General features: G+C 40.3%; 1 protein-coding gene across 1 annotated transcript; it reads left to right on the forward strand.

Annotated features, from left to right (window-relative positions):
- Nucleotides 1-889: 889 nt before the first annotated feature.
- On the forward strand, nucleotides 890-15,247 carry CCNH (cyclin H). Its single transcript, XM_083357262.1, has 9 exons — nucleotides 890-1,116; nucleotides 2,225-2,347; nucleotides 3,517-3,590; nucleotides 3,816-4,026; nucleotides 6,490-6,653; nucleotides 9,513-9,583; nucleotides 11,461-11,572; nucleotides 13,189-13,249; nucleotides 15,003-15,247. The coding sequence occupies exons 1-9, from the start codon at nucleotides 1,000-1,002 to the stop codon at nucleotides 15,033-15,035; spliced, it is 966 nt and encodes a 321-aa protein (XP_083213388.1). The 5' UTR covers nucleotides 890-999; the 3' UTR covers nucleotides 15,036-15,247.
- Nucleotides 15,248-16,559: the final 1,312 nt, after the last annotated feature.

Below are 16,559 nucleotides of genomic sequence, written 5' to 3' on the forward strand. Positions count from 1 at the left end.
GAAGACGGCAGGTTTTGCCAAACCGATGTTCAGAGCTGGGCGCTTTTCCACCTCAGAGAGAATGGGTTTATTCCCTGCAGGCTGCGCCCAGGGACTGACATGCTGCTGCTGTACCGGCGGGCAATTCCAAGGCTTCCAGGGCAAGGACGTCTGCAGTCTAACGGGATTTCCATGTCTGGCGGAATGCCGAGGTCCTACATTACTGCATCGCCGGAGGCCAAAGCTAGGCGTATCGTCCACGCAGTTTCCGCTGACCCAGCCTTGCGCATATCCTCGCTGGGCTACAATCCCGCAACCTGGAATTGGATCTACTCGCGGTGCTTTTTCTTCCAAGTTTCCAAAATGCGAATTGTTAATTGAGACCCCCAGGAGAGCCAAACCAACAACAAGGAATTCGGGAAGAATTTATGGGCGAAAAAAACAACAACCCTAAGCGAAGGGTCCAGCTTTCCAGTAGCCTTTTTCTAGCTGTAGCTCGGAAATCAAGCCCTGAATCGCGCGGCGTGCGACTGCTCTTTACTTTTTATCTCTATAGGTGCACCCGACGGCATCTCTCGCCAGCTATTCTATCAAGGACTCTTTTTAAAAAGTAAAATAAAACCCAGAACTACCAATCACGGGAAGTTGAAATAACTCATTTGGTATTAAGTATGTAGTGCGAGCCCGTGAGGGTTTGCCCCTCAGAAAGAATAGGCTATGTTCAGCTTTCCGGAAGTGCGAGCTTATAAAGCGACTCTAGATTTTCTTATCTCTTAGAGCGCCTCTGCGGGAAAGCCGCGCGAATTTAGATTTCAGGACGAGGCTGGGAAATCCTACCTCGCCTTTGGCGCAAGGCATGCCGGGAATTTGGGGCGGGCTGATGGCGACTGTGATGACAACGGGGGCGGGGCCGGAGGCGGCCATTCCCGTGGCGGGGCGTTTGGCCGTTTCCGGGGTTGAGGAAAGCGGTCCGTCTGAAAGGCGGCAGTTGAGCGAAGCTCGGGCTCGTCGGCGGTGGCGATGTACCATAGCAGCACGCAGAGGCGCTACTGGACTTTCCGCAGCGAGGAGGAATTGGCCCGCAGGCGCTCTGACGCCAACCGCAAGTTCAGATGCAAAGCGGTGGCGAATGGGAAGGTAGGAGCGGCGGGGGCCAAAAGAGCCGAGAAGCTCCCGATCTTGCTTTCCGTTGCATTTGCCTTGGTAGCCCTTGCTTAGCGATGCTAATTGGGACTGGGAACTCTTGTCACTCCACAACACGATCTTAAGGCATGGTGTCGCGTGAATACACCGACTTATGGAAGCAGTTGGCAGGCCCAGTCAGCGTGAATCCTGCATGGTTGCTGTGTCCTACCGTCGTGCGATTGCTATCCTGCCGGCTTCCCCATTGTCTTTCTTTGCTGTTTGGAAGCTGATGGTGAAGATCGCATATCTGTTTTAACTAGGAGCCAGTTGCTAAACACTGGAATTGTGATCACATCACTGAGGATGCAGCAATGGCTGTAACTATGAGGAACGCTTATAAATACCACTCATTAAGCAATACTGTAACTTTGAATGGGTGGGTATTCAGTGAGGGCAACCTGTATGTACCAACCCTAATTTGGGATGCTGGCTGGGGAACTCTGGGAGCTGAAGTCCACACATCTTAAAAGTTGTTAAGTTTGAAAACACTGTTATATAGATTCTGTTTTCCCTTAAGAGTAAGAGAAACAAATGTTATAGTGTGCCATGCCCCTGTGAACAGGTTTTATCAGATTTCTCTTGGCAGGAGTGAGCTACCGTGTGTTATCTGTGCAATGTTTTATGGTTACATTGACCACTAAGTGGACCTCCTGAAAAAGCATCTTTGGGACAACCATGAGCTGGATGACTGAGAATCTCCATAGATACTGTAGGGTTATATTCTGTGTTACTAATAGAGAATATTGATGCACTGATTTGATTGGTGCTCTGATGTTACCTAGTTTGATAATGAAATGTTTGCAAGAAAATAACCAAGCTCAGAGAAGTCCCCTCTAACTGTTGTATGGTTTCCCCAAGTTCTTCTCTACAAATATATAGATTTATAACTCTCAATGCCTTTAGCTGCCTGGGGATAATGGAGTGGTAGTCCTGCACATGTCAACAATACTAGATTAGTAAGAGTCATGTATAGGATTATGCCTTAAGTGGTCCTGCTTAATAGCTATAGTCTGTGTTAGTGAACTGTGATTTCTATTTAAGATATATATTATTTCATAAGGTTCAACAGACAGACTCGTTTCTTCTTGACCCACACGAAGAGCTGATAATTTGTAAATATTATGAAAAAAGATTAGCAGACTTTTGCTCTGTATTTAAACCATCAATGCCCAAATCTGTTGGGGTAAGTTGTTGATTTTTTTACACCTGTTTTAACTTTTCTGTTTAGAGAAACCAATGTCTTGCTGGTGCTTACTTGAAATGCTATTTTTAAGGCTGATCTAAATAAAACCATTTTTTAATGCTCATGACACAGAAGTATAAAGCACACAGTCTGGATTCATATAATATCCCATAGTTTAAAAATGGCTATGTTGGATGTTAACAGCCTAAATTAATTCATATTCTTTGTAAATTTTAATCCATTAAAATTTAAAATCCATTAAATTTTCAAAATTTAATGTGGTTTGTAAGGTTTTCTTTTCCATATGCGGAATCATTTATTTTGAACATTAGTATTTTTAATAATTAGTAATGCTGATTTGAAATACTGAAAAATGCAGAACAGTTTCCCTTCCAAGTAATTAGTACTGTCTTAATGTTCACTGCTCTATGATTGATGGCTTCATTCCCATGCAAATCCTGGTCCACCTTATTTTGTTATATGGGAAGAGAAAGAAAAGTTTATGCATCAAATATCAGAGCAGCAGTTAGATCAATTTGTAATATTGTAATATTTGTAATCAATTTGTAATATTGTCACAAACGGCTTCTGCTACAGTTGTGCAGCAGAATGAACTGAAGATCATAACACTGCCAGGAAAGCTAATTATCCTGCTATAGGAGATCACATCTCATCTATGTTAGGAGTCAGTGGTAGGGACAACCAACAAAGTCCCATAATTCTGGAAAAAGCACAGTTGTGAAGAATATAAGCCCATCTGAGATCATAGGCATGTGGACTTGTTTTTATTGTATTTGTGAAGTATACCATTTTTGACTTGGGGAAGGGCAGAATTACTGATCTAGTGTGCTGTTTAGAAGGGAATTTTAGTATCAGTTTTGTGCGCACTCTTAAAAAATAGAAAAAGGGTTTTAGTATCTCCAAGTAGACTGGAGCGCAACTTGCTTGCTATTTTATTCTCCTGGGCCAATTTATATATAAAACATGCAGTTTTTATTTGTACAGTAATAAATAACCTATTGCAGGGCTGCATTCTTTGTTTCATAAATTCCCTTTTTGACTATGTTTTCTGAATAGTTATGTGTAGAACTGAGCAGTTTGTTACTTAGTTTTCCATTGGCATTTATGTTTATAACAAGTAATCTGGATGAACTTTTTTGTGCTTTTAGGGTACAGCATGCATGTATTTCAAACGTTTTTACCTCAATAATTCAGTAATGGAATATCATCCCCGCATAATTATGTGAGTGACTCTTACTATTTATGCTTTATTTATAAATTAGAAATGATAATGTTTTTACATTTTTGAAATTTTAATAAGAGACAAGAAATATGTAGAGCTCATATGCATATTTCAAGGTGAAAACTGCCTGTTTCTCTTGAAAATGTTTTTGGTCTTGAAATTATTTATGTTGTCTCAAGTTCATATACTTTTGTTACAATCAAATGTTTGTATTTTGTTTTTAAGGTTAACGTGTGCATTCTTGGCTTGTAAAGTAGATGAATTTAATGTATCTAGTGCACAATTTGTTGGTAACCTTCGTGAGAGCCCAGCCGGACAGGAGAAGACATTGGAACAGATCTTGGAATATGAATTGCTACTTATTCAGCAGCTGAATTTCCACCTTATAGTACATAACCCTTACAGACCATTTGAAGGGCTATTGATTGATTTGAAGGTACCAGACTTTTTTTTTTTGCTTACCAAGTTAAACATTGACTGCAATAACTATATTAAATGTTATATGAATAATACAGAGATAGTTAAACTTTTATAGTGAATGAATGGCCATACTATGAAACATAGATATCAATATTAATTCTGTGACCCCATCTTTAATACCTTTGATTTTCCTTGCACATCTTTCAAAACCCTTTCTTCAGTTTTTGAAAATGGTAACAAAATATTGCTTTTAGAACTGAGTGCCAAAATGATGGCTGAAAATGTTGAATTATTTTGTTTTGATGTTCGTGTATGTTTGAGAGGATTCTTAATTCCTCTGTAAATAAGGATATTACCTGTATAATTACCGTATATACTTGAGTATAAGCCGACTCGAGTATAAGCCGAGACCCCCAATTTCACCCCCAAAAACTGGAAAAAGTTATTGACTCGAGTATAAGCCGATCCGCCATTCTGCAAGCCTCTGCCGCCAGCAGAGGCTCGATCCGCCATTTTGCAAGCCTGAATACACAGGAATACCCTGTGTGGCCGCGGCTCTCGGGGAAGCCCTGGCTGTCCGCTTCCTCGCTCCACGCTGCCATTCGGGGCCCGCGCGTTCCCCGGGCAAATCGCGGCGCCCAGCAGGCGAGGAAACACGCCCGCTCCAATCGCCCCCCCCTTCCCTCAGGAGACGCGAAGCAAGTGACCGCCCGGAGCTTACCGAGGACTTGCGCGCGGCCGAGGCTTCGGTGCTTCCATGATCGCGCGCACCTCTCCCAAGCCGCCGCCGTCCGGAGACCTGCCGAAGTTTGGGGAGGTTTGGGGAGGTGCGCGCGCACCTCCCCAAACCTCCCCAAACCTCGGCAGGTCTCCGTTCCTCCTGCCGACCTTTGGGGAGGTTTGGGCGCCTCCCCAAACCTCCCCAAACCTCGGCAGGTCTCCGTTCCTCCTGCCGACCTTTGGGGAGGTTTGGGCGCCTCCCCAAACCTCCCCAAACCTCGGCAGGTCTCCGTTCCTCCTGCCGACCTTTGGGGAGGTTTGGGCGCCTCCCCAAACCTCCCCAAACCTCGGCAGGTCTCCGTTCCTCCTGCCGACCTTTGGGGAGGTTTGGGCGCCTCCCCAAACCTCCCCAAACCTCGGCAGGTCTCCGTTCCTCCTGCCGACCTTTGGGGAGGTTTGGGCGCCTCCCCAAACCTCCCCAAACCTCGGCAGGTCTCCGTTCCTCCTGCCGACCATTGGGGAGGTTTGGGCGCCTCCCCAAACCTCGGCAGGTCTCCGTTCCTCCGTGCAGACCTGCCGACCTTTGGGGAGGTTTGGGCGCCTCCCCAAACCTCGGCAGGTCTCAGTTCCTCCTGCCGACCTTTGGGGAGGTTTGGGCGCCTCCCCAAACCTCCCCAAACCTCGGCAGGTCTCCGTTCCTCCTGCCGACCTTTGGGGAGGTTTGGGCGCCTCCCCAAACCTCCCCAAACCTCAGCAGGTCTCCGTTCCTCCTGCCGACCTTTGGGGAGGTTTGGGGAGGCGCCCAAACCTCCCCAAACGTCGGCAGGTCTCCGTTCCTCCGCGGCCTGCCTGCCTGCTTCTTTCCGTTGTGGAAAGAAGCAGGCAGGCAAGGCGCGGAGGTCCGGAGACCTGCCGACGTTTGGTGAGGTTTGGGGAGGTGCGCGCGCACCTCCCCAAACCTCCCCAAACTTCGGCAGGTCTCCGGATGGCGGTGGCTTGGGAGAGGTGCGCGCGATCCCGGAAGCAGCAAAGCCTCGGCCGCGCACAAGTCCTCGGTAAGTTTTTTTGTTGACTGGAGTATAAGCCGAAGTGGAATTTTTCAGCCCAAAAAGTGGGCTGAAAAATTCGGCTTATACTCAAGTATATACGGTATATTTCTTATGAACATCAAAGTTATGGGTAATGAGGTACAATTTTTTTTTTGCTATTCTTAAACAGAATAGTGATAGGGTGATAGGGATGTCCTTTCCTTGCATGGCAGCTCCTAGCTTTCACTGTGCAGCAGTTGCCTCCAGAAGTTTTGCCTTGGTACAGGAGGGGCATCGGCTGGGGTTGCCGAAACTCCTGCCATGATATCTAGTGACAACATTCTCTTGCCGTCAATCTCTTCTCAGGCTATTATAATATAATTATAGTTGGCTATTATAATCAGCTTAAAAATCTATGAGTTTTTTTTATTTTGAAGAACAAGGTATTGTAGAAGACATTTGGTTTGATTTTGTAAGTTCCACATTTCGTCGACTATCAAATCAGTTCATGAAAACCTTGGTTTTATATATAATGACTCTGAAGTGGATGAAAAAGATCACAGAATAGATAAGCGTTTTCTTTTCTTTTCTTTTTATTTTATTGCTTGAAAACAGGGAAATCCTTTTAGTACCTGCCCTTCATTTGAAAGTACTTGTCTTGGATATGGGCTTGGAGGAAATTGTAGCAACAAATTATTCCAAAGTATTATTGCCTATTACTTATTTTCTAGACCCGTTATCAATTGCTTGAAAATCCTGAGACATTGAGGAAGACAGCAGATGATTTTCTTAATCGGGTATCTTTGACAGATGCCTGCCTTCTATTTACACCTTCTCAGATAGCTCTTACTGCTATGGTGTCAAGTGCATCCAGGGCAGGATTTAATATGGAAAGGTAAGGCAGTTTCTGAATATTTAATATATATATATATATGTGTGTGTGTGTGTGTGTGTGTGTGTGTGTATGTATGTATGTGTGTGTGTGTGTGTGTGTATATATGTGTATATGTATATATATGTATATGTGTGTGTGTGTGTATATATATATATATAACACTGCCTTGGATGCAATCAGCCCAGGTTCGAATCTCAGAAGGGTATAGCTGACTGAGGACGACTAAGGAGTCAGAAATGCATCTCAGTTTCCCTTTAATTCTTTGTTAGTAATTTACACAAATATATGAATTGTCCGGTGTGACTACTGCCTGTTTGATAGCCTTCAAGATAGGCTGAAAACAGGAAATAAAGATTTGCCCCATGTTTGGGGCCTAGCAAGGTAATCTAAATAGTTAACATTTGATATATATATATATATATATATATATATATATATATATATATATATATGTATGTATGTATGTATGTATGTATGTATATGTATATGTATATGTATATGTATATGTATATGTATATGTATATGTATATGTATATATGTATATGTATATATGTATATATGTATATATGTATATATATATGTGTGTGTGTATATATATATAGAGAAACACCCCCACAACATGAATAAACGTGACGATACCTCCCGCCTACCAGACATCTGGAAACTAGCCCTAGTCAACAAACGAGTCCCAGCCACGAAAACCAACACCGGACCCACAACAACACAGGACACCACCACCAATCACCTTCACCAGACTCAAACCCAAAACCACCCCATAGACGAAATGCAACCACCATCCAGAAGCCAAACCAACAAGAGCCTTGGTGGAGTAGTGGGCTAATGCCTCCTTAAGTAACACCACCTGCCTGCAATTAGTGCAGGTTCGCATCCCACCAGGCTCAAGGTTGACTCAGCCTTCCATCCTTCCGAGGTAGGTAAAATGAGGACCCAGATTTTTGGGGGCAATTAAGCTGACTTTGTAATAATGCCGCTTGGGGTGTGTGTGAAAGCCCTAATAAGCAGGCATATACATAGAATGAAGGCTACTGCTAAGCTTGTAAGCCGCCCTGAGTCTTCGGAGAAGGGCGGGATATAAATGGAATTTAAAAAAAATCTCCAGCTGCTGCACCCCCCCCGACCCCCACACAAAGCAAATTGACGTACGCCATGAACACAGGGCCAGACTGCAAACCCGAAGCCAAGCCAAAGGCTGGGATGTTACACCACAGCCTTCTGTTCGGGACATTACATCACAGAATTCAGGAGGTTATAATGCTAAAACCCAGGATATCACAACACAGCAAACCACCCAGGATATTTCAACACAGAACTCAGGAAATCACTACAATAGAGCTCAGGATGTCATCACACAGCCGATTACCCAGGTCATTACAACACAAAGGACTAACGAGCACACAGCCAGCACCTCAGCCACACAGGATGTTACAAATCAGCCAACTAATCCCCTAACAATAACCCCATCAACCAATCATGATGTAACATCACAGCCAACCAATCCGCTTAAAACAACAAAACCAGCACCCCACACATCCCCACCAGTATTTATAGAGAGACGGCAGCTCCAATCACGCTTCGCTCGCACAAGCACGAAACTGAAGACAGCAGCCTGAAGATGACGAGTGGGACCTCGTCAAAACGTCACCAAGACACCCTCAATCCTACACGGGAAAAGACCCAAATACGCAAGACACACACACACACACACACACACACACACACACAAATAAATAAATATAAAGGTAAAGGTTCCCCCGCACATGTGTGCTAGTCGTTTCCAACTCTAGGGGCCGGTGCTCATCAAAGCCGAAGAGCCAGCACTTGTCTGAGGACGTCTCTCTGGTCATGTGGCCAGCATGACTTAGACGCCAAAGGCGCACGGAACGCTGTCCCTATTTTTCTACTTGCATTTTTATGTGCTTTCGAACTGCTAGGTTGGCAGAAGCTGGGATGAGTAACAGGCGCTCACTCTGTTACGCAGCACTCGGGATTCAAAGCGCCAAACTGCCAACCTTCTGATCGACAAGCTCAGCGTCATTTGGATTACTACAATGTGCTATATGGGGCTGCCCTTGAAGACCACCCAGAAGCTTCAACTGCTCCAGAATGTGACAGTGTGCTCAGGATGGGTACTCTTAGCTTTACCCATGTAACACTTCTGTTGTGAGAGCTTCACTGGCTTCCAGTTTCCTCCTGGGTGCAATTCAAGGTGATGGGTATCACCTTTAAATCTCTATATGGCAGAGGCCCAAGTTATCTGCAGGACTGCCTTTCCCTAAGAACATCAGTCTATTCTACCAGGTTAGATAGGGTGGGTATGCTCCTAGTCCCTTCCATTAAACATTGACACCTTAGGTGAGCTAGGAAGAATGCCTTTTCTGTGGCAGCCCTCTTCTGCTTGAAGTTTGGCAGGCCTCTGTCTTCCTAACCTGTGAAGCACCAAAGACCAGGCTTTTCCCCCAAGAGCTGGGATAAGAAGTGGTGATTGCATATCTGAAGCTTGACTTGTTACCAGGGTTTTGTTTTTAATGCATTTGGTTTTAATATTTTTAATACGGACTTTTGATTGGGGGCCATCCAGAGTTTGGTGTAAGGCAGCTACACAAATGTTTTAAACAAAGGGGAAAAAAACCTTGAGTATCTTGGGGTGTGGGAATACAACAAATTAATTCTAACACAAGTTGCTTTATTTATTTTTAAAAATTGTTATGAGCATAAATTGTATTTTAAATACTGTTAAACTAATCTTGCATTGCCTGTCATGGTGTAGAATGTCATTCTTTTTATCATCTATAATTTAATTCCTTTTATCTGTTGTTTATTTTCTGAATTTTTTAATAGTTACTTGTCAGGGACCCTAATGCTCAAAGAGAATAAAGCATCCCTTTCACAGTTGCTGGATGGAATGAAATGTAAGTATTAATGTTGACAATGACTCTAAACTGTTTAGAGAAGGCTATAAAGCACTATGAAGTGCTATGGCTAAATATGATAAAAAAGTTACAAGTTTTATGCAATCTGAAGAGAAACCAGAGTAACTGAAACTATAGGTCATGTCCTGCTATAATGCACCATCTATAAGGACTCATGAATTCAATTTATAACACCTTACCTAATAAAATATCTGGAAAATCCCTATCTTTTTTATGTGTAACTATTGCTATCAAATCGGTATGAAGTATTTTCTCTGAATGTGGCCAAATTCTGCTAAGCTGTATGTAAAATTAGGCAAACTTTTAACAGCCCACTGTTAATCCACTATCAATCACAATACATTATTTTGTCTTTCTTTTATTTTTAGTTTTTACTATTATTATTTTAATGCTTTTATTTGCTGGTCTGTGATCATAATAAAGATTTATTGATTGGTAAAAGAGTAGGACATTGTATGATAAATTTAAGCCAAGTCTTAAGAAGAAGCTGAAGCACTTTTTAGTTATGAAAGACTTGCTTTTAATCTGAAAGAGACCATGTTCAGTAACTGCTCTGTATTGCATCTTACTGAGATCTCAACCTAAGCATATATGTATTAGGGGAAAGGAAGGTAATTTTTGAAATGCCAAAATTATCTTTCTTTCCTTGTAAGAGGCATTGGCCATGTCACAATAGACAGGGGCAACCTTTTGCTACCCATGGACCATATTGAACCCGGAGGTGGGGCACATCATTCAAGAGTGGGACAAGGTTTGGAGAGGAGGCCGCAATTTTTTTTCTTTTTATTGGGATCATTTGTTACCCACCTCAAGATAGTGAGAAACTATACTTTGTTTTCAACAATAAGGGGCAGAATGAGCTTCTCAGGTCAACCAAACAGGCTGTTGGGGGCCAGTATAACCTATCCTGTGCCAGAGAAAGGTATTTTTCCTCAGCTAACAACTTTGCCACCTAGTGTCTCAAAATGAAAAATGTGCTTCAAGTTATGCATGGGTGCATATGTACAGTAGTGTGTATAGAGGCAGCTTTAAAATCTAGAGAAATAATGGAGCCTTCTTAAGGCCTTGTGGACAAGTACTTTGTAAATGTATTGAATGCTCCAAAGCATCTTGTTTCTGTTTGAATTCAATATGCCACATAGACCTATGCCTGGGACTCAGCAATATTGAAAGCAACTTTATATGAAGAGAGCCATCTTCATTTTCTTTAGTGATTACAGTATAAGGGTATTTGGCTAAATATGCTGTGGCTTGAAGAAATGAGAAAAAAAGAATTTGCTAGCACTCTTGAGAAGAGTCAGGGCTAGCTCTCCATCATCCTAAAATGTGGCACTGTTCTTAAGCTATAAGAAGGCAAGTTCAAAGTATTTTTTAAACAGTTTTAAAACTTTTACTTTCTAAGTAAGAACATTTACTTAGGCACATGGTGGCCCCCCCTTTGCATGTATTCAGGTAAAGACTGTACTGAGAAAATAATAGATTCACCTTCCGTAACCTGAATATCCTCCAAATGTTTGGACTTGGAATTAGAGAATTCCTTATTCGACATCTGAAGAATTTCCATTTGGATATGTTCTTCAGATTTAGCCTCATTTGGCTCATATAAAGTCTGCCTACAGCTATTTTGTCACAATCCACCCCCCCCCCCAAGGTCACTGCTTTTTGATCAGTTTTGTAGGAGCAGATAGGCTAAATACAAAATTATTTAGAATGCAAACTCTTTTGCGGCTTTAATAGAATTTTCAATGAGCACATTTGTTTTCTTAGAATTTTCTGATCTGTTTTTGGCTTTCATAAGTAACATAATAGTTCACATTTTTATAGTATTTTAATAAGTGTTTATTGCATTTGACTAGGCATGAAAAATCTGGTAAAAAAATATGAGCTACCACATCCTGAAGAGGTTGCTTTTTTAAAACAGAAGCTAGAAAAATGTCACAGTCCAGAACTTGCTCTTAATACAAATGTGTAAGTAGCTACCGTATTTAAAGCTTTTTAAAATTTGTTCTCTATTGTAATGGCCTAATTTCTGGCTAGGGTGTCTGTATTGATGTTATTTCATGTGTTTGACAGTATTTATTCCACAGTCAGGGCTTAAATGTATGGTGAAAGTAGTTTTGTGGTTTATAAAGTTTTTTAGCAAAAACTTTCATGCAGCAAGATTAAATAGGTTTAAGTTATACAATAAACATCGATGAAGAGAAAATGTAGGGTGTTATGTAAAAACTAACATTAGTTTGCCTCATTTAACAACTTTAGAACTTACTTGGAGTTGTAGGTATTTTTTAATGCCTCTACTAGGTCCAAATCATTATTTATATAAATAGGAAAAATATTTTTAAAGAACACTTTTGGATTAAATTTAGGTCATCTTTATTCTGCTGTAAGTTATGCACTCTCAAGGTAGTCTGTTGGAGGCTCCATGATGGAGAAAATGAAACAAACAGTAGATGGGGCAAGAGATAGAAATGGTGGGGATGCTCATTCTTATACTCCTCCCCCCTTTTTTATTCTAGTTTGATACTAAAAGCCTAAAGCGATCTGTTACTGAAGGCTTCATAAAAGTAGTAGAAAGTAGAAATTGCAAAATAATATTTCTATTAATCTGAAGGTTGATTTATTGAATTTATTATTTTTCAACTTCATGAGTCTTCTTTGCATTACTTTTTCTACAGTCTATCAATTGAAAATATATATCTTATGGAAGTTGATTCCGGTTTACAAAAGTATATGTCTAATAAACTTTTCATTTACCACAGAGATAAATTTTAATTTTTTTTACCTAGTTTTAAGGGATTTATAATGTTAGATGTGCCCCACCTGCAGAGGGGAAGTGTCCCAAGCCTGCTATGCTTTTTTTTTGTTACTCTCAGTCATTGTTCTTACTGCCACCTACCTGCAGGTCTCTGGATTTTCCAGAGTCCTTAATCCTTGGAAGAGATGGACTCCCTCTTCTCTAAGAATGGCTATATTTTATTTGCTGCCGTGGGGTGACTCTAGCCTGCTTTCAATAATAAAAAGGAAGAGAAATGAAAGGAGTGTAAACATACTAGAAGTAAAATAATAGAACAATAAAACAATGACAAAGGAACACAATGAGAATAAGAGCAAGTGGGAAGGAGATGGAGTCTGCCATCAATCCACACCTCCAGTGTGGAACTGCCCCTTTTGTTCCTCAGGCCAACAGGCAGAACCATTTCTTCAGGCTCTTGGAGCAGAATAGGATTAGAACTAGAATCAGTTGGTGTTGAATAAACCTACAGCGGGGACCCCCAAGCCCTGGGCCACACAAGTTGCAGGTGAGGGTGTGCAACTATTTGCATAAGTGGCAGGCACTCGCATGGGAAGCTCCATTTTGTGTGAGCAGTGGGCCCATGCAGCTGCTGCTTGCATACATGGAGCTGTACACATGAGCACCCAATGCTGGCCAGAAACATCCCCTCTCCCCCCCAATCCGCAAAACCAGAAAGGTTGGAGACCTCTATTCTATACAGTAGTTAAATTATTGTATTCTTTTTATGATTGAATAAATTTAATAGTGGAACATGCCCTCTAACATTTTTATGCTATGGGATTTTTGATAGGAAAAAGAGAAAAGGCTATGAAGGTGATGAATTCATCTCAAAAAAGTCTAGAATGGAGGAGGTTAGTAGTTTTTATGACACCTGATTAAATTTGTATTTAAATTGTATTATTAAAGCAAAAAGAACACTATTTGTTTTAGATGGTACCTGTATCGTGTCAGGAATCACTTTTTCTTTTGCCAATTAATTTGACTTTTTAAAACTAAAACAAGTAATGTGCTATTTTGTTCCTCGTATCAGAGCAAATCTCCGACCAATTTTTATTGATTTCATTGTCTCATAAAAAATGAAGCAAGGGTTGAAATGTCTCTGGATCATTCACTAAAATTTGCACTTGACACCTCAGAGCACTAATCTGCAATATATGCCACCATTTTTTTCTTTATCTATTTTTTATTTTGAATTGTGGTTTTAGTGGCTTTATTGTATTTTCTTTATTATGTGGGTGATCCAGATAATAGATGGGTGGCTATACAAATGTAATAAAGAAATAGAAAATAAATTATCATGGAATGAAAGGGGCAGGTCCAGTTTCCAGATACCTTGCACAGTAGCTTATGGGACTCTAGATATTAAGAAACATATTTTCCCCAATAAACCAGAACTATTGGTAACTAAATATTACCAAATTATTAAAATAATTTTGCCTTATTTACAAAATCTAAAAGTATCAGGAATATGCAATTAAAATTAGCACTAAACTGTTAACCAGTTCACATTTGCATTTTACACAACTAAATGATTTTTACATTCAACACATAAAACTAAATTAGAATATTTAAGGGAAAAACTTAGTTCATATTTATTCTACCTTGTCAAACTTTCTGTGAAAGAAATATGAAATTAAATTTAAAGTACAATAATAAGGTCAAGATTATTAGCAGATACTGTATTATATTTGAATTGCTGTGCAAAAATTAATAAAGTATATATCTGTACTTTTGATTTTGAAATGAATGTGACATTACATGTTGGAAGAACATGAGCTAAAGCAAATCATGGTTTAAACTAAACAATCAGAATTTATTCCTAATATACTACACCCATTTTCAGAAGATGGAAGTTACCTTGCATTGAATTAAATCTTTGTGCCATTCACTCTGGTCCTTCTGGCTCAGGTGAAATTTTTTTCATGTCCTGTTTCAGTTGGACATTTGGACATGCTAGAACCAAATTTATGTATACTGAGATTCTTCCATCTTTAAATGCTTACAGCAGGGGTGTCAAACTCAATTTCATTGAGGGCCGCATCAGCATTGCGGTTGCCCTCAGGGGGCTGAGTGGGTATGGCCTGGGTGGGTGTGGTCTACTGGGTGGGCGTGGCCAGCTCTACATCGTTCGCATCAAGGGTGCCTATGGGGCCCTGGGACAGATCTGAGGGTCTCTGGGCCAGGGCCAAGGCAGCGGGGGCCGTTCCCTCACTGTTTCCAGGATGGTTTCGCGGGCCACATGAAACCACTTTGCGGGCCGGATCTGGCCCCCAGGCCTTGTGTTTGACATGTCTGGCTTACAGTATTGAAGTTCTGCAATAGTTATAACTTATTTGAAAATGCTGATGATAGGCTTGTCATATTTGCTTTATTTATATGAATAAAATTTGCATTTTAATATTAAAAACATACATCTGATGTGTAATCAGGATCCTTGATAAATTAAGGGACTATTTTTCAAAGCTGATGTAGTTAACTCACTCTAATAGGCTACTTATTGTGATTAATGTTCATGCAGGAAAAAAATACATAAATAAGATTTAGGAATAAGTTGGAAGTCTAATCTTTTGTAATACATGCTTAAATTGATTTTGTTTTACTTAGGATGAATGGACAGATGATGATTTCATGGACTGATCTATCTACATTCCTAACAGAAAATAAAATCTGAATTAATATATATTGGAAATAAACCCAGGCAGCATGTTGTACAACTTGTCATTCATCAGAAAATTATATATTTATATAATAAATTCTTTTTACAAATTGATACGGATACTTGAACTTATTTGGCATTAATGCAACTTCACAATGAGCAGGGCTTGTAACTGCTTGTTTCCATTGAACCAATCAACTATAATGTTCAAAGAAGATATGAACATAGATACATTCAAAGGGCCTGTACAAATATCTTAAAGCATCATAATTATTGCTTAAGGAAGTATGATGCATGAAATAATCTCAGGATGATGCCATGCAATAATTTTGAAATTCTTAGTATATTTAAACTTTATTTTTTATACAAATATTCACCCAATTGCTCTCAGAAAGTCTGATATATCAGACTTTGAAAGCTACTTAACTAGTACAACCCTTGCTTGAGCAGAAAATATTGGATATTTAGCAAAACCTTTTGTTACCATCCCGGGCAAACATTCTTGTGTTCCCAGGGCTGCAAGTGAAATAGCCTGCTTATTGTGTGTATTTTGGAAGCAGCTATGGATGGAAATGTATATGTGAACATTGAACTTTATAAGGCATGCATGGAGTTGCTGATTGGGGGGATCAATCAAGTTTAATTTCTAAACCAAAGCCTTGCATTGACCTAGTAATGAAGTCATCAATGCCAAGTATATAGTTGGGGAATAGAAGAATTAATGTATATTCTCTATTTTTGATTACTGGGCATTTTAGCTCAGTGAAGGAGCATGAGAAATGTTTTACCTCAATTAGAAATACTGCTATAACTATCTAATTTACTCCATTAGTAATTGGAGATACATTTACAGGAATACATAAATATCAGCTGTAGAAAGTATTGTGAGCTGATATTTAATGTCTTACAACACATTGAACTTTTGATACAGATTAGAATGTTCTTTTATAACTAAGGTACTTTTTATAAAGTATCTTGTGCAGATCCATGAACAATGCAGAACAGTATGATTATGTTTGAATGGGCAGTTTAGCATAATACGATTTGTTAGTCACAAAAGATACATCTCTTCAAAGGGATCTGCATTTGTAGCCAAACCTCAGAATTTTTGTAACTGGAGAGGGGACTTAAGTAATCCATTTAAATTAGCAATACCCTGCTTTATATTTCAGACTGTTGAAAATCAGCTTGGATAAACAACCCCAATCCAAAATTTCCCAACGTTTGAGGGCTAGTGAGAATATTTTGAGAGTATGGTCACGCTTGCAAAATCTACCCCATCCCACTGTTTGATCATCTCAGCTTGCTTGGTTTTTCTGGGAAGGCAGGGAAGTTTCCAAAGAAAACATTCAGAGTGTATCCCTTATCCCCTCATGTTTTTTAAAAGAATACCTCCAATATATAGGCAAAGTTCAGAAAACTAGGAATGGGGGGGGGGTGTTAAATGCTGCTTCATGATACCACTTTGCAGATAGCTTTAATTAAACAAAGTAAGTATACCTGTT

This window comes from Vipera ursinii, assembly GCF_947247035.1.
Source record: "Vipera ursinii genome assembly, chromosome: 2".
NCBI classification, from domain to species: domain Eukaryota; kingdom Metazoa; phylum Chordata; class Lepidosauria; order Squamata; family Viperidae; genus Vipera; species Vipera ursinii.